Below are 17,121 nucleotides of genomic sequence, written 5' to 3'. Positions count from 1 at the left end.
TCAGCTTCCGCTTTAACAGTCTACGATTGTTTGCAGCGCCTCACTATTTTAGAATCTCATGACATGCTCCGTAAATTCATCACATTTTTAAGAGACGAAGATCGATGCCGTGATGTATGTGAAAGTTTAGAAGGATGCCATACACTTTGTCTCATGGGTAAGTATCTATGGCTGGAATTTTATTGTGTTCTGGGCGTTGGGAAAAGCCCAGGTGTTTAGCTTTCCACCATTCTGGAGGCCACAAGCTGTTTTTAGTAAAAGTTGGAAGTGCTTACAATAAAAGACAGGTAATGAGGAAAACAGTTTAAGTAGACACATGAAACTGAAAATCACGTGGAAAAATACATCAGCCTGGCAAACTAGCTGAGTGACTGTAAATGAATGTTAACTTTCAGCCCTTAGCTTCCTGGCAGCCAAGGGAAAAATGAAAACGAGTTACCTGGATAATTCTCATCTCAAGAGAGAAGAAAGCACAGTTTGGTGGGTCTTAGATCAGAGTAGGGTCTACAATGTCTGTTTTACAGTGTTTTCATTTAGATGAGAAAAGGGTTTGGGGATAGAGAAGCATTTGAAACAGCAGAGGTACACAACTCTCGTTGCCTAATTAGAGGAAATTTATTTTACATAGAAAAAGGTTATTGGGGCTACATTTTAAGGGAGTCGATGGTAAGAGTCCTCACAGAAAACATTAAATAAATTCAGTGAACACTGAATAACAGTGATTTTCCAGGACTTTTCAGCTATTCTTCAGGAGGTCATTTCTTGTGTTGACCCTTGGTTTTAGAATCTTGGTGTAAGAAAATGTTATACTAACTTAAAAATCTGTGTACCTGACATTTTACACGTTACCTCATATAGTCCTCACATCAAGAGTGGGGGTCATCACTCCAGTCTTACAGATGAGCAAACAGACTCAAGAAGTAGGTTGAGGGTCACCTAGCTCGCCTCTGGCAGAGCCAGGATTTGAGGCCAGGTCTGCCTGTTTCTAAGCCCTGCACAGCACTGCAGCCCCAGCACTGATGGGTTCCTCTCTACGTGGAATTTCTTCCTGCACGCAGACATGGATGCATGAGCCCCAGGCAGAGAGCAGGGCTGGGAGGTGAGGAAGCGTGTCTGTCCGGGCCTACCGCACTCAGCCTTCTCTCTTTGTAGGCAACCTCCTGCACTTGGGCTCCCTCAGCCCCAGGGTGTTAGAGGAGGAGACAGATGGATTTGTGAGTTTGCTCACCCAAATGCTCTGCTACTGTCAGAAGTACGTGTCCCAGAAGAAATCCAACCTGACCCACTGGCACCCTGTCCTTGGCTGGTTCTCCCAATCCGTGGACTATGGGTGAGTTCTGGAGGCAGATCGCCGTCTTCCTTGTCTCTGCCTGCCTCTCTTCCACCACTTCCCCCTTTTCATCGAGATTTGTGGGCCAGGCCTGCAAGCCAGCTATGTAGGCATCAGGAAGCTTTTGTCGACTGGGTGGTAAACAGGATGGAATTAGGGTGAAGAACAGATAGAGGGTGTCTGGGATGTGACTGTGACACGTGGGGCCTGGGGGGAGCAACAATGCTGCTGGCAGCACAGGAAGTCTGTGTGGAGCGAGAGGGCCAAGAAAGAGCTTGGTGCCTTCTGCGTCCAGGCCTCAGCGGCAATTTGTGGATCCCACTTCTCTTATAGCATCTTACTTGCCGTGCTGAGTGGCAGTCCCCAGCTACCCTTCCGTGTGGCCATCCAGCAGGTGGAACTGACGTGCCCGCTCTCCTGCTCTCTCCTAGCCTTAACGAGTCCATGCCCTTGGTCACCAGACAGCTGCAGTTCCTGTGGGGGGTGCCTCTGATCCGGATCTTCTTCAGTGACATCCTGAGCAAGAAGCTGCTGGAGAACCAGGAGCCCGTCCACGTGCCGCCAGCGTCCCCACAGAATGTGCTTCCTGTGAAGAGTGAGTGGCTCTCCTTCCCCGAAGTGCAGCGCCTGCCTGGCCCTGTGTACCTGCTCCCCTCTGTCATGTGACCTCTGACTTCTCCCCTGAAGATTTTGAGACGGCTTAAATCAAGTTCACATTTAGCAAAACAGTGACTGGAAGTCCTTAGGGATAGTAAACAAGGACTAGGGAAATGTAACTATGTGAACAAAATCAAGGTTGTGTGTAGAGAACGTCCACAGATGATCCATGAGGGCTGCCATGCTTATCTCTGAACTGCCATTTGGCTCTGAATTTCCAGTGGCCAAAAATGAAAAGGGATTTGTGGACCCTTTATTACTTCTCATTAGTAGGAAGAAGGAGGAAGATCTATTTCCTAGGGGAAGTAGAGCTTTTCTGAGTTCCTAATCATAAAATAAATCTCCCCTGTGGAGCTGCTTATACAGGTGGTAGTGATCACTGACCAGGCTACCACCTCAGCGGCATCCCCGTTGCAGGGTCACTAATGGGTTCCTTGGAAAGGTTTCTTATTGCGCACTCTGATAAAAGTAAGGCAATGCTGTTAACACATAATTCAGTGGAGTTACTTGCCTATGGCAGATTGCCAGGTTCGGTGTGGTTTTTCTTCTGCCACCCAGTGTGTCACAAAGCTCCATCTTGTAGCTGTCAGTGAGCATGGGCTCAGTGTAACTTCAGCAGGATATAGATGCGAAGGTGTAAAACGAGAGTACAACCCCAAACTGATAATGAGTACTGGAGGCTGATGCTCCTACTTCCCTCTGAAAGCACAGAACATTGGGAATTAGCCAGGCCCCCCACCTTTGCCCCTCTTCCCATAATTCAGTCCTTGGAAGTTTCACCTTTGTGGGTTCTGAAGTTAAGTGGTTACAGTAAAAGAATCCACAGTAAGAATCAAATATGTTTGGCTTGTTCTGACAGATCTTGTGCTGTTCTAAAGAGGTCTTTGTGTTCTGTCTACAGACCTTTTGTTACTGCTTTTCTGATTTACCCAAAAGAGATGATTTGAATCAAAGCTGCAGCCTCACTGTCTGGCTCTGGCTGGAAATTAGGAGCTTTACTGAAGCGCTCTCCCCTTTATGGGGTGGAGTTTGGCAGACGGCTGAACTTCTGCTCACACGTTCCTCCTTCTCTCCACGCCAGCTCTCCTGAAGCGTGCATTTCAGAAGTCGGCGTCAGTTCGGAATATTCTCAGGCCTGTTGGGGGTAAACGTGTTGATTCTGCGGAGGTACAGAAGGTTTGCAACATCTGCGTCCTCTACCAGACCTCACTGACAACTCTAACCCAGATCCGGCTGCAGATACTCACAGGTCTGGAGTCCTGAGGTGGTCTCCGCCATCTCTCACATTTGCCAGACAAGTTTTCTTAGAAGTTGATTCTCTCCTGGCTTCCTTGACTCAGAAAACAGATTCTGAAGAAGGGTATTTTTGAGCTATTCTTAGAACTTGATTCTCTTCAGTTAAATAGCTTAAGGTCATTGCAGTCCTAGCACTTCTAGCTTGTTCCTGTGACCTGGCTTTTATTTTCATTATGAAGTGCAACTTGCTTTTTTAAAAGTTAACATTTTTTTATGAATAGAAAACTAGAAAAGACAAGGAAGCAGAAAAAAGAAAACTTAAACCACTCTTAATCCTACAGTCCATAGATAACCACCTGATCCTGAGTGTGTTACATAAATATATATTTAGATTGAAATGCATAGTTTTATTTTTTCCTTTCCATTAATCACATTATAAGCATTTTATCATGTCAGAATTCTTTAAAAACCTCATTTTTATTGGTTGTGTAAGATCTCATTGCATGGATATGCCCGACATTTTCCTTTTTAGCTGAGCAAGGAAGAAAGTCCCCACTGTGAGCAGCACAGGAGTTGTTAGTATGATGGGTGTTATGAGGACAAAACGTCTATAAACCTTGAAGCTGTTGACTGCATAAAGGGTTAAGAACTTCTCTGTTACATTTTACGTTTTTTAAATCAAAGTGCTGCTACTTCTGTCTTTCACACTTACTTACTCATCTTCAGATATTTATAGAGCACCTATGTGTGCCAGGCACTGAGGATGCAGAGGGGAATAAGACAGCCAAGGTCTGTGTTCCCAAGAGGATTACATTGCAGTAGTGAGGAGACCAATGATAAGTCAGAGGAAAGTATATTTAATATAATGAAGGACACTGTGACAATGAAAATAATGAGACATTGTTGACTTGGACTAGGGCAGGGTTTCTCAGCCTTAGCACTGTTGACATTTGGGGCCAGATAATTTGTTGTTGTGGAGAGCATCCTATCCATTGTAGGATGTTTAGCAGCCCCTGACCCCTACCCATAAATTCCAGTAGCACCTCTCTCCCACTTTTGACAACCGTACATGTCTCCAAACATTGTCAAATGCCCCCTGGGGTGGGGCGGTGTGCAAAGTCATCCTTGGTTCAGAACCACTGGGCTGATGGAGATGGAAGCCGGAGGATTTACAGTCCACTCCAGGAGTGGAGTTTACAGGTCTTACTAGTAGATTGGATTTGGGGGAGTGAGGACTATAAGTTTCAAAGATGTTGCCAGATTTCTGGCCCAAGCAACTGTGTGGATGGTGGGGCCATTTGCTGAGCTAAGGGATGTGGGGGAGCAGGAGGTGGAGGGGGGATTGTGGGCCATCGAGAGTTCTGTCTGGCTGTGATAGTGTAAGGTACCTGCTGGACCTGCAGCAGAGATGCCAAGCCAGCATACTGTGTACTGTGTGGAGGCTTGAGCAAAGGGGTGGGGTGAAAGGCCTGGGCCTGAGGGCCATTTCCCTAAGGAGAGTGCAGAAGGAGAAGGGGCCCAGATGAGCTGGCACCCCAGCACAGTGGGAAGGTCTGGGAAGCATACTGAGTGAGATGATTTTGAGGTAATAGCCTGTGTCCACCTTTATAAGATAACCACATTAAGCGTCCCCCATTGTCCCAATGAGAGAATTGAAAAAGAAGGTTTTTGGCCAATTTGAAAGTATATGATTTTAGGGAATTCCCTGGCAGTACAGTGGTTAGGACTCAGCTCTTTCATTGCCAGGGCCCGGGTTCAATCCCTGGTCGGGGAACTATGATCCCACAAGCTGCGCTGCGTGGCCAAAAAAAAAAGACGGAAAAAAAATACATGATTTTAAAAAGGAAGATGAGCTAGTCTAAAGTATATGTATAATATTCATTCTATTAGCTTGGCTATACACAAAACTATACACAAACTAGATTATAGAAAATAACATACTTGTTTTAAAAATACTGCTGTTTTTCTGCTCTCACAATTTACAAAATGTCTTTGTTCGTGCTCCTCACATACGTGTGTTGGTCCTGGAGCCACGTGCTGCTCCTCTGACCCGGCTCTCCAGAGCATGGCATCTTCATTTCTGTCTAAATTGCTCAGGATGCAGCCCTCATTGAATTGGTATATCATGCTGTAAATGAGTATATTTGTCCTGTAGAAGTATACCTGTGATCTCTGCATTGTAACTTCTTACTCCATTTTTTTTAATTGAGGTATAGTTGACATGTAACATTATCTTAGTTTCAGGTGTACAACATGATTTGATATTTGTACACATTGCACAGTAAGACTAGTTAACATCCATCACCATACATTGTTAAATTTTTTCTTTTTTTTCTTGTGTTAAAGACTTTTAAGATCTACCCTCTTAGCAACTTTCAGAAATGCAGTATATGTTATTAACTATAGTCACCATGCTGTACTTTACATCCCCATGACTTATCTATTTTATAACTTGAAGTTTGTCCTCTTTGATCCCCTCCACCCATTTTGCTTACCTTTCCCCTACCGCCAACCCCCTGCCCCAGCAACCATAGGTACACCAATCTGTTCTCTGTATCTATGAGCTTGGGATTTTTTCTTTGTTTTTTAGTTTCTGCATATAAGTGAAATTGTATGGTATTTGTCTTTCTCTGACTTATTTCAGTTAGTATAATGACCTCAAGGTCCATCCGTGTTGTCACAAATGACAAGATACCATTCTCTTTTATGGCTGAATAGTATTCCTGTGTGTGTGTGTGCGCGCACGCGTGCGCACACATGCACACCACATCTCTTTATCCATTTGTCCATTGGTGGACACTTGGGTTGTTTCCTTTATCTTGGATATTGTAAATAATGCTGCTGTGAACAAGGGGGTACATACATCTTTTCAAATTAGTGTTTCTGTTTTCCTCAGATGAATACCCAGAAATGCAATTGTGGAATCATATGGTAGTTCTATTTTCAGTTTTTTTGAGGAATCTCCATACTGTTTTCCATAGTGGCTGCACCAGTTTACATTTCCAGCAACAGTGCACAAGGGTTCCCTTTTCTCCACATCCTCACCAACACTAGTTATTTCTTGTCTTTTTGGTAATAGCCATTCTAACAGGTGTGAGGTGATATATCATTGTGGGTTTTTTTTTTTTTTTTAAATTTTTATTTTTTTTTGCGGTACGCAGGCCACTCACTGTCGTGGCCTCTCCCATTGCAGAGCACAGGCTCCAGACGCGCAGGCTCAGCGGCCATGGCTCACGGGCCCAGCCGTTCCACAGCATGTGGGACCTTCCTGGACCAGGGCATGAACCCGTGTCCCCTGCATCAGCAGGCGGACTCTCAACCACTGCGCCACCAGGGAAGCCCTATCATTGTGGTTTTGATTTGCATTTCCCAGATGGTTAGTGATGTTGAGCACCTTTACATGTGCCTGTTGGTCATTTGTATGTCATCTCTGGAAAAATGTATTCAGATCCTCTAACCATTTTTTAAACAGATTACTTGTTTTTTTGTTGAGTTGCATGAGTTCTTTATATATTTTGGATATTAACCCCTTATCAGGTATATGATTTGCAAATATTTTCTTCCATTCCATAGGTTGCCTTTTCATTTTGTTGATGGTTTCTTTTGCTCTGCAGAAGCTTTTTAGTTTGTTGTAGTCCCACTTGCTGATTTTTATTTTTGTTGACTTTGCTTTTGGAGTCAGGTCCAAAAAAATCATTTCCAAGACCCTTGTCAAAGAGCTTACTGCCTGTGATTTCTTTTAGGAGTTTCATGGTTTCAGATCTTACATTCAATTCTTTACTCCATTTTGAGTTTATTTTTATATATGGTGTAAGGTAGTAGTCTAGTTTCATTCTTTTGCCTGTGGCTGTTCCAGTTTCCCAATACCATTTATCGAAGAGACTGTTCTTTCCCCATTGTAAATTCTTGCCTCTTTTGTTGTAAATTAATTGACCATATATGTGTGGGTTCATTTCTGGGCTCTCTATTCTGTTCCATTCATCTGTGTGTGTGTTTTTATGCCAGTACCATACTGTTTTGATTACTGTATCTTTGTAATATAGTTTGAAATCAGGGTGCGCGATGCCTCCAGCTTTGTTCTTCTGTCTCCAGATTGCTTTCCATTCAGGGTCTTTTTTGATTCCATACAAATTTTGATTCTATTTCTCTGAAAAATGCCATTGGAATTTTGATAGGGATTGCATTGAATCTATAGATTGCTTAGAGTAGTATGGACATTTTAATAATATTAATTCTTCCAGTCCATGAGCATGAAATAACTTTCCATTTATTTGTGTCTTCTTTGATTTATTTTATCACTGTCTTTAATTTTATTTTATTTATTTTTTTATTTTTCATTGCATTGGGTCTTCGTTGCTGCGCGCGGGCTTTCTCTAATTGAGGCAAGTGGAGGCTACTCTTTATTGTGGTGTGCGGGTTTCTCATTGTGGTGGCTTCTCTAAGCACACGGGCTTCAGTAGTTGTGGCACGTGGGCTCAGTAGTTGTGGCTTGCGGGCCCTAGAGTGCAGGCCCAGGAGTCGTGGCACATGGGCTTAGTTGCTCCGCGGCATGTGGGATCTTCCTGGAGCAGGGCTCAAGCCCGTGTCCCCTGCGTTGGCAGGCGGATTCTTAACCACTCCGCCACCACGGAAGTCCCTTATCAGTGTCGTATAGTTTTCAGTGTACAGGTCTTTCAAAACTCCTTGGTTAAATTTATTCTAGATATTTTATTCTTTTTGTTGCAGTTGTAAATGGGATTGCTTTTGTAATTTCTATTTCTGATAGTTCATTTCTGATAGCAGCGAATTTTTGTATATTGATTTTGTATCCTGCAATTCTACTGAATTAATTTATTCTAACAGTTTTTTTAATGAAATCCTTAGGGTTTTCTATATATAATATCACATCGTCTCAAATAGTGAATCTTACTTCTTCCTTTCCAACTGGGTACCTTTTATTTACTTATTTTTTCTTGCCTAGTTCTGGCTAGGACATCCAGTACCATGTTGAATAAAAGTGGTGAGAGTGGGCCTCCTTGTTTTGTTCCTGACCTTAAAGGAAAAGCTTTCAGCTTTTCACAATGATGTTAGCTGTGGGCTTTTCATATATGGCCTTTATTATGTTGAAGTACATCCCCTCTGTACCCACTTTGTTGAGAGTTTTTGTATCGTAAATGGATGTTGAATTTTTTCAGATGTTTTTTCTGCATATATTGAGATGATCGTGTGATTTTTATCTTTCATTTTGTTAATATTATGTATCACATTGATTGATTTGCAGATACTGAACCATCCTTGCATTCCTGGAATAAATCCCATTTGATCATGGTGTATTATCTTTTTAATATCTTGTCAAATTCGGTTTGCTAATATTTTGTTGAGGATTTTTGCATCTATGTTCATCAGAGCCTGTAATTTTCTTTTTTTTGTTGTGTCTGTCTGGTTTTGATATCAGGGTAATTCTGGCTTTGGAAAATGGGTTTGGAGGCATTCCCTCCTCTTCGATTTTTTGGAAGAGTTTGAGAAGGATGGGTATTAATTCTTCTTTGAATGTTTGGTAGAATTTATCATTGGGGTCATCTGGTCCTGGACTTCTATTTGTTGAGAGGTTTTTGATTCAGTTTTCTTACTAGCAATAGGTCTATTCAGAATTTGTTTCTTCATGATTCAGTCTTAGAAGATTGTATGTTTCTAGGAATTTATCCATTTCTTCTAGGTTCTCCAGTTTGTTGGCATATAATTGTTCATAATAGTCTCTTAGGATATTTTGTATTTTTTTTTTTTTTTTTTTGCGGTACATGGGCCTCTCACTGTTGTGGCCTCTCCCGCTGTGGAGCACAGGCTCCAGATGCGCAGGCCCAGCAGGCCATGGCTCACGGGCCCAGCCGCTCCGCGGCATGTGGGATCTTCCCGGACCGGGGCACGAACCTGCATCAGCAGGCGGACTCTCAACCACTGTGCCACCAGGGAAGCCCGAGATGATCTTATCTTTGTTTATCCTTCAGTTTGTTAATATGGTGTATCACATTGATTGATCTGAGTATACTGAAGAATCCTTGCGTTCCTGGGATAAACCCCACTCGATCATGGTGTATGATCCTTTTAATGTGCTGCTGGATTCTGTTTGCTAGTATTTTGTTGAGGATTTTTGCATCTTTCATCAGTGATTGGCCTGTAGTTTTCTTTTTTTGTGACATCTTTGTCTGATTTTGGTATCAGGGTGATAGTGGCCTCATAGAATGAGTTTGGGAATGTTCCTCCCTCTGCTATATTTTGGAAGAGTTTGAGAAGGATAGGTGTTAGCTGTTCTCTAAATATTTGATAGAATTCGCCTGTGAATCCATCTGGTCCTGGGCTTTTGTTTGTTGGAATTTTATTTTATTTTTTTTTGCGGTACATGGGCCTCCCACTGTTGTGGCCTCTCCCGTTGCGGAGCACAGGCTCCGGACGTGCAGGCTCAGCGGCCATGGCTCACGGGCCCAGCCGCTTCGCGGCATGTGGGATCTTCCCAGACCGGGGCACAAACCCATGTCCCCTGCATCGGCAGACGGACTGTCAACCACTGTGCCACCAGGGAAGCCCCTTGTTGGAATTTTTTTTTTTTTTAACATCTTTATGGAATATTTTTAATCACAGTTTAAATTTCAGTGCTTGTGATTGGTCTGTTTATGTTTTCTATTTCTTCCTGGTTCAGTCTCGGAAGGTTGTGCTTTTCTAAGAATTTGTCCATTTCTTCCAGGTTGTCCATTTTATGGGCATACAGTTGCTTGTAGTAATCTCTCATGATCCTTTGTATTTCTGCAATGTCAGTTGTTATTTCTCTTTTTTCATTTCTAATACTGTTGATTTGAGTCCTCTCCCTTTTTTTCTTGATGAGTCTGGCTAATGGTTATTCAATTTTGTTTATCTTCTCAAAGAACCAGCTTTTAGTTTTATGATCTTTGCTATCATTTCTTTCATTTCTTTTTCACTTATATCTGATCTGATCTTTATGATTTCTTTCCTTGTGCTAACTTTGGGGGGTTTTTGTTCTTCTTTCTCTATTGCTTTAGGTGTAAGTTTAGGTTGTTAATTTGAGATTTTTCTTGTTTCTTGAGGTAGGATTGTATTGCTGTTAATTTCCCTCTTAGAACTGCTTTTACTCCATCCCATAGGTTTTGAGCCATCGTATTTTCATTGTCATTTGTTTCTGGTATTTTTTTAATTTCCTTTTTGATTTCTTCAGTGATCTCTTGGTTACATAGTAGCGTATTGTTTAGCCTCTATGTGTTTGTATTTTTTACAGTTTTATTCCTGTAATTAGTATCTAGTCTCATAGCGTTGTGGTTGGAAAAGATACTTGATATGATTTCAGTTTTCTTAAATTTACTAAGGCTTGATTTGTGACCCGGGATACAATCTATCCCGGAGAATGTTCCATGAGCACTTGAGAAGAAAGTGTATTCTGTTCTTTTTGGATGGAATGTCCTATAAGTATCAATTAAGTCCATCTTGTTTAATGTATCATTTAAAGCTTGTGTTTCCTTATTTATTTTCATTGTGGATGATCTGTCCATTGGTGAAAGTGGGGTGTTAAAGTCCCCTACTATTATTGTGTTATTGTCAGTTTCCCCTTTTATGGCTGTTAGCAGTTGCCTTATGTATTGAGGTGCTCCTATGTTGGGTGCATATATATTTATAATTGTTACATCTTCTTGGATTGATCCCTTGATCATTACATAGTGTCCTTCTTTGTCTCTTGTAATAGTCTTTATTTTAAAGTCTGTTTTGTCTGATGTGAGAATTGCTACTCCAGCTTTTTTTTGATTTCCATTTGCATGGAATATCTTTTTCCATCCCCTCACTTTCAGTCTGTATGTGTCCCTAGGTCTGAAGTGGGTCTCTTGTAGACAGCATATATACGGGTCTTGTTTTTGTATCCATTCAGCTAGTCTGTGTCTTTTGGTTGGAGCATTTAATCCATTTACATTTAAGGTAATTATCAATATGTATGTTCCTGTTACCATTTTCTTAATTGTTTGGGGTTTGTTATTGTAGGTGTTCTCCTTTTCTGTGTTTCCTGCCTAGAGAAGTTCCTTTAGCATTTGTTGTAAAGCTGGTTTGGTGGTGCTGAATTCTCTTAGCTTTTTTGCTTGTGTGTGAAGGTTTTAATTTCTCCGTCGAATCTGAATGAGATCCTTGCTGGGTAGAGTAATCTTGGTTATAGATTTTCCCTTTCATCACTTTAAATATGTCCTGCCACTCCCTTCTGGCTTGCAGAATTTCTGCTGAAAGATCAGCTGTTAACCTTATGGAGATCCCCTGTATGTTATTTGTTGCTTTTCCCTTGCTGCTTTTTTCTTTTTCTTTGTATTTAATTTTTGATAGTTTGATTAATATGTGTCTTGGCATGTTTCTCCTTGGATTTATCCTGTATGGGGCTCTCTGTGCTTCTTGGACTTGGTGGCTATTTCCTTTCCCATGTTAGGGAAGTTTTCAACTCTAATCTCTACAAATATTTTCTCAGTCCCTTTCTTTTTCTCTTCTCCTTCTTGGACCCCAATAATTCGGATGTTGGTGCATTTAATGTTGTCCCTGAGGTCTCTGAGACTGTCCTCAATTCTTTTCATTCTTTTTTCTTTATTCTGCTCTGTGATAGTTATTTCCACTATTTTATCTTCCAGGTCACTTACCTGTTGTGCCTCAGTTATTCTGCTATTGATTCCTTCTAGAGACTTTTTAATTTCATTTATTGTGTTGTTCATCATTGTTTGTTTGCTGTTTAGTTCTTCTGGGTCCTTGTTAAACGTTTCTTGTATTTCCTCCATTCTGTTTCCAAGATTTTGGGTCATGTTTACTATCAGTACTCTGAATTCTTTTCCAGGTAGACTGCCTATTTCCTCTTCATATGTTTGGTCTGGTGGGTTTTTACCTTGCTCCTTCATCTGCTGCATATTTCTCTGTCTTCTCATTTTGCTTAACTTACTGTGTTTGGGGTCTCCTTTTCACAGGCTGCAGGTTTGTAGTTCCTGTTGTTTTTGCTGTCTGCCCCCAGTGGGTGAGGTTGGTTCAGTGGGTTGTGTAGGTTTCCTGGTAGAAGGGCCTGGTGCCTGTGTTCTGGTGGATGAGGCTGGATCTTGTCTTTCTGGTGGGCAGAACCATGTCCGGTGGTGTGTTTTGGGGTGTTTGTGAACTTAGTATGATTTTAGGCAGCCTCTCTGCTAATGGGTGGGGTTTTGTTCCCATCTTGCTAGTTGTTTGGTATGGGGTGTCCAGCCCTGGAGTTTGCTGGCCATTGAGTGGAGCTGGGTCTTACCATTGCGACGGAGTTCTCTGGGAGAGCTCTCGCCAATTGATATCACGTGGGGCCAGGAGGTCTCTGGTGGTCCAATGTCCTGAACTTGGCTCTCCCACCTCAGAGGCTCAGGCCTGACCTCCGGCCAGAGCACCAAGACCCTGTCAGCCACATGGCCATGTACGTGGGGAGTTTCTTGCTTTTTGGGAAGTCTGAGGTCTTCTGCCAGCATTCGGTAGGTGTTCTGTAGGAGTTGTTCCACATGTAGATGTATTTTTGATGCATTTGTGGGGAGGAAGGTGATCTCCACATCTTATGCCTCTGCCATCTTGAAGGTCCTCTCAGTCACCCTGTTTTTTGTTTTTGTTTTTTTTAACTTATTTTTAAATTGTGAGGTTTCTGCATTTTGTAACCACATCCCCTTACCCTTGAAAATGTGAGGTCAAACCTTTAGGAATAATAATGAGATGGTTGTTAAATTTCTTTGCCTCCATTACAGTCCCTTCAGTTCACCCTCTAAACATCCATAAGTAGCATTGATTGAGTCTGCCCCCAGGCTAATATATCTTCCCCAAACAGTTTGTTCAAAATCTTTGTTCAAAATTAAGCCATTCAAAGTGCTCTGTAAAGTGAGGGGTATTATAAGGACTCAAATATAAGGTGACTCCTCCTTTTCTGAGGAACACATCTTACTGTACATTCAGTGACAAGTGGAACTTTAGAGCCACACTTTCTAGGTCAATAGCCATATTAAAAGCCTTCATAGAGAACAGTGATGCAGCTTGTGTGCCTGAGGCCTAGCCATCGAGAAGCCCTCTGCTTCTCCCGGGGTCAGTTTTTTGTGTAACTCTTCAGAGTATCTCATATTGTCATTCGCTGCTTTCCCATTTTTAACAGAGATAGAATAATAGCAGTAGATGAGAGGAAAGCTTTGCTAAATGTGGATAAGCCTGCAAGATAGTTTAAAGCAGGGGTTGGCAAACTATGGCCCATGGGCCAAGTCCAGCTCACCGCTTGCTTTTGTAATTAAAGTTTTGTTGGGAACACAGCCACGTGCATTTATTTACCTATTGTCTATGGCTGCTTTCATGCTGTGATAGTAGCACATTGAGTAGTTGTGACAGAGACTGGTCCAGACTGAAACCCTAAAAATGCTGACTCTCTGGCCCTTTCCAGAAGAAAATTGCTGATCCCTGATTTAAAACATAATCACTGAGTCAGCAGATCTGGGTTCTGTTCTTGGCTCTGACACTTACTGGTTGTGTGATTTGGGGCCAGTTACTCAATCTCTCTGAGCATCAGTGTCCTCCCTTAAAATGGTGATAACATCGGGTTTCCCAAGGTGAAAAGGAAGTATTTAGAATGGTATCTGACACATAGCAAGCACCCGTTAAATATTAGCCTGCTATTATCATTGTTGTTCTCATGGTGATGTTATTCTTCGTGATTGCACCTTCTTTCTCTCAACATGCATTAAATGGTCACTAATAGGTTTAAGTGTTTTGTTTTCCCGAAGGAGAGGAGACATAAGGGACTAGGTGGAGCCCCACCTGAAGCTTGGGTTTCTCTATCCTTTTCCAGGTCTCACTTACCTTGATGACCTGCTGCCCAAACTTTGGGCGTTTATCTGTGAACTGGGGCCCCACGGAGGGTTAAAGCTCTTCTTGGAATGCCTCAACAATGACACTGAAGAGTCTAAGCAGCTCTTGGCCATGCTGATGCTGTTCTGTGACTGTTCCCGGCACCTCATCACGTAGGTTGACTGCTGTGGGGCTGAATTCCTTTCCTAGAATGTGGAGAGACCAAATTACAGTGTCAGCAAGGAAGCATTTGTTAATGTGATTACTGCAAGCATTTGGACCTGTCATTAGAAGAATTAGACAAGACATTTACAAAGTGGGTGGCACTTAGTAGGGATTCAGCAGTTGTTAGTTCCCATCCTTTCAGGAGAGCTGGGTCATTACCACTTATGTGGGCTTTGGGGTCTTCTAGAGCTCGGTTCAAATCACACCTCGGCTGTTTACTCACTGTGCTAGGTAGTTAATTGGAAAATTCCAGAGCCAGTGTGCAGAACCTGGCTCAGCCACTCACTGAGACACCCTGGTCCAGAGGGGAAGGGGCGCCACCTCTCTGGGCCTCAGTTTCCTCATCTATAGATAGGAGTTCATAGCACCTACCTCTTAGCCGTGTGGGAAGGTACAGAAGAGATCAGTGATAGGCATAGTCCCAGGCACCGGCAGCAGTCAGTATGTGTTGGCTGTTATTCTTACAACTGTTGTCAAGCTGACCCTGGGCAAGTTGCTTAACCTCTCTGAGCCTCAGTTTCCTCAACACTGGAATGGAGACAATATTACCAATCTGATAGGGAGTAAATGAGAAAAGGAATGTCAAGTACCTAGTACAGTGCCTGGCACAGTGAGAAATTAACAAATGTTAGTCCCATTCAGTTCCTTTTCTTTAAGCTTATGTGTCTACTTGAGTATTTGGTATTCTTTTAATTCCACTTTTTCCCAAAAGGTTGGTGAAGAATTGTAAGATAGAATGGACCTCAGGAAGTTATATTCGGTCTGGGAGAGATTGGCAGGAGGGGATTAGGGGTATGTAGGTGGCGGATTGGGTATGAGTCATGGAGGGAGGGCCCAGTGAGTAGTTAGAGGGGAGAGCAGGGGTCTTTGGCTGCTGGTGACACCCCCTTAATTGCCTGGTCAAGGGTGACCCAAGAGTGAGTCAGGCTCTAAAGTGAATAGAGCAGTTATAGGAGATTTTCAGATAGAGCTGCATCTTATAGTTCATTTATTCATATATTCTTTCGGACATTTATTCGTTCACCCTCAAATACTTATCAAGCACTTACTCAGTGCCCCTAGTGTCTGTTACAGATGCAGAATAAGATTCCACAACTTCCCTCAGTAGACACAGACTCTCAGTCAAGATTCCTTAATAATTCAGACATGAATTCATAAGCAGTGTCACAGTCAGATTCTAAGAAAAGGGTAGAGCAGAACGTGTCGTTTCTTTCCTTTCTCAATTGTATTTTTTAACTTCTTACTATAGACGATTTCAAATAAATAGAAAGTGGAAAGAATAGTATAATGAACCTTCACGTACCTGTCACCAATTTCATTAGTTAGTTATTGACTCATGGCCACTCTTGCTTCATCTATACCTCCACCCACCCTTCCATCATATCCTTTTACCTGTAAATTTTATCTAACAGATAGAGCTTATTTCTTAAAATTATTTTGTCTAGTATGAGGAATAGATCTTTTTTTCCCCCTTCTTTTTAGTGGGAAATTATGAATAATTTTCTGTCTGACTTAGGATCCTTGATGACATTGAAGTTTATGAAGAACAGATTTCATTCAAACTAGAAGAACTGGTCACGATCTCCTCTTTTCTGAATTCCTTTGTGTTTAAGATGATCTGGGATGGAATCGTAGGTAAGGTAAAGATGTCAGCCGTTGTTTAATTGCTGCTACACATGGGAAGTCTAGAGTCTATAACATCAGCTGCTTCTTAGCCTTGTTGTCCATCAAAGTTAATTCAAAATGCACATTTATTCACATAGTTAGAAGTTTTATTTCTCCACTCTTTATGACCCCTTAAGATAGTAGTGTGGTTATGGAAGTCTTACTCTCCCAGGCATCCTTGAGGATTTACATGTGTGTGTGAAGGATTATTCATGATTAATTTTGCCCTGAAACTCCTTTTGATCCTTTGAGTTGATTTTCATGAAGATAAAACACGTGCCTGGTCCCACTTCAAGTTAGAGTCTACCTCCTGAAGTGTTTCCAGTCGATCAGCACCAAACCCCTTAGATTAAAAGGTCCTTTGTATGACATACAAGTGGGAGGCAGCGCGAGTGATTGTGTCTGAGACATTCCCGGGTCCCACAGGCCCTTAGAATGTACCCAGGGAGCCTTTTAATCCTGTTGATTCCATGTAACGTTCAGCATGAGGGAGACGAAGAACTGCTGGGCCTCGGGGCTGACGAGAGGAGACTCGGGCTATCCTCCTGTCCCCTCCAGTTCTGAGCAGCTCCGAGACTGTGGCTCTCCTGGTTGTTTTCCCCACAGAGAATGCCAAGGGTGAGACCTTGGAGCTGTTCCAGTCCGTCCACGGGTGGCTGATGGTGCTCTACGAGCGGGACTGCCGGCGGCGCTTCGCCCCCGAGGACCACTGGCTGCGCAAGTGAGCTCGGGGTGGGAAGGGGGTTTACGGAGGCTGGAGTCCCTCTGTCTTGCCGCTGGGACCATTGTGGCCTGATGCTCAGCACTTAAGTTTTAGGGCAGAGAGGACTTGGTCCGTCTTCTTCATCTTGTCCTTTCATCTGCATATGTCCCTATAAAGCACCTGTCAGGACAGGTCACCTCACAGTTGCTTCTGTTAGGACACAGTACGCTGAAGATGATTAGAGCTCAGTGTTGGCAGCCAGAGCTCGCATTGAGCAGATGTTTCACACGCAAACTGGAAAGAAAAGTTCTTTCAGCTGAACTAAGCAACAGGTTATGATCATTAAATGGCAGTTTTTATGAGCAGAATTAGCGGGATAAAAACCACAGCTAGGTTTGTTGGGGGGTCGGGTACGGAAATCCTCTTGCAACAACTAAACATAAGATCATGTCTGCCTTTTTTTAATCAATGA

At 42.6% G+C, this 17,121-nt stretch overlaps 1 protein-coding gene across 2 annotated transcripts in view; it reads left to right on the top strand.

Moving 5' to 3' along the window:
- The window catches only part of UBE3B (ubiquitin protein ligase E3B), a 54,149-nt gene that overhangs the window by 15,387 nt on the left and 21,641 nt on the right, over nucleotides 1-17,121 (top strand). For both annotated transcript variants that reach the window (XM_060028226.1, XM_060028225.1), the window contains exons 11-17: nucleotides 37-157; nucleotides 1,153-1,330; nucleotides 1,762-1,925; nucleotides 3,069-3,236; nucleotides 14,058-14,229; nucleotides 15,798-15,916; nucleotides 16,553-16,667. In XM_060028226.1, coding sequence (XP_059884209.1) covers nucleotides 37-157; nucleotides 1,153-1,330; nucleotides 1,762-1,925; nucleotides 3,069-3,236; nucleotides 14,058-14,229; nucleotides 15,798-15,916; nucleotides 16,553-16,667 — 1,037 coding nt within the window. The remainder of the gene's footprint in view (nucleotides 1-36; nucleotides 158-1,152; nucleotides 1,331-1,761; nucleotides 1,926-3,068; nucleotides 3,237-14,057; nucleotides 14,230-15,797; nucleotides 15,917-16,552; nucleotides 16,668-17,121) is intronic.

The sequence above is a fragment of the Delphinus delphis genome, chromosome 13 (assembly GCF_949987515.2).
Source record: "Delphinus delphis chromosome 13, mDelDel1.2, whole genome shotgun sequence".
NCBI classification, from domain to species: Eukaryota; Metazoa; Chordata; class Mammalia; order Artiodactyla; family Delphinidae; genus Delphinus; species Delphinus delphis.
This window is presented reverse-complemented; position numbering and strand designations above follow the sequence as displayed.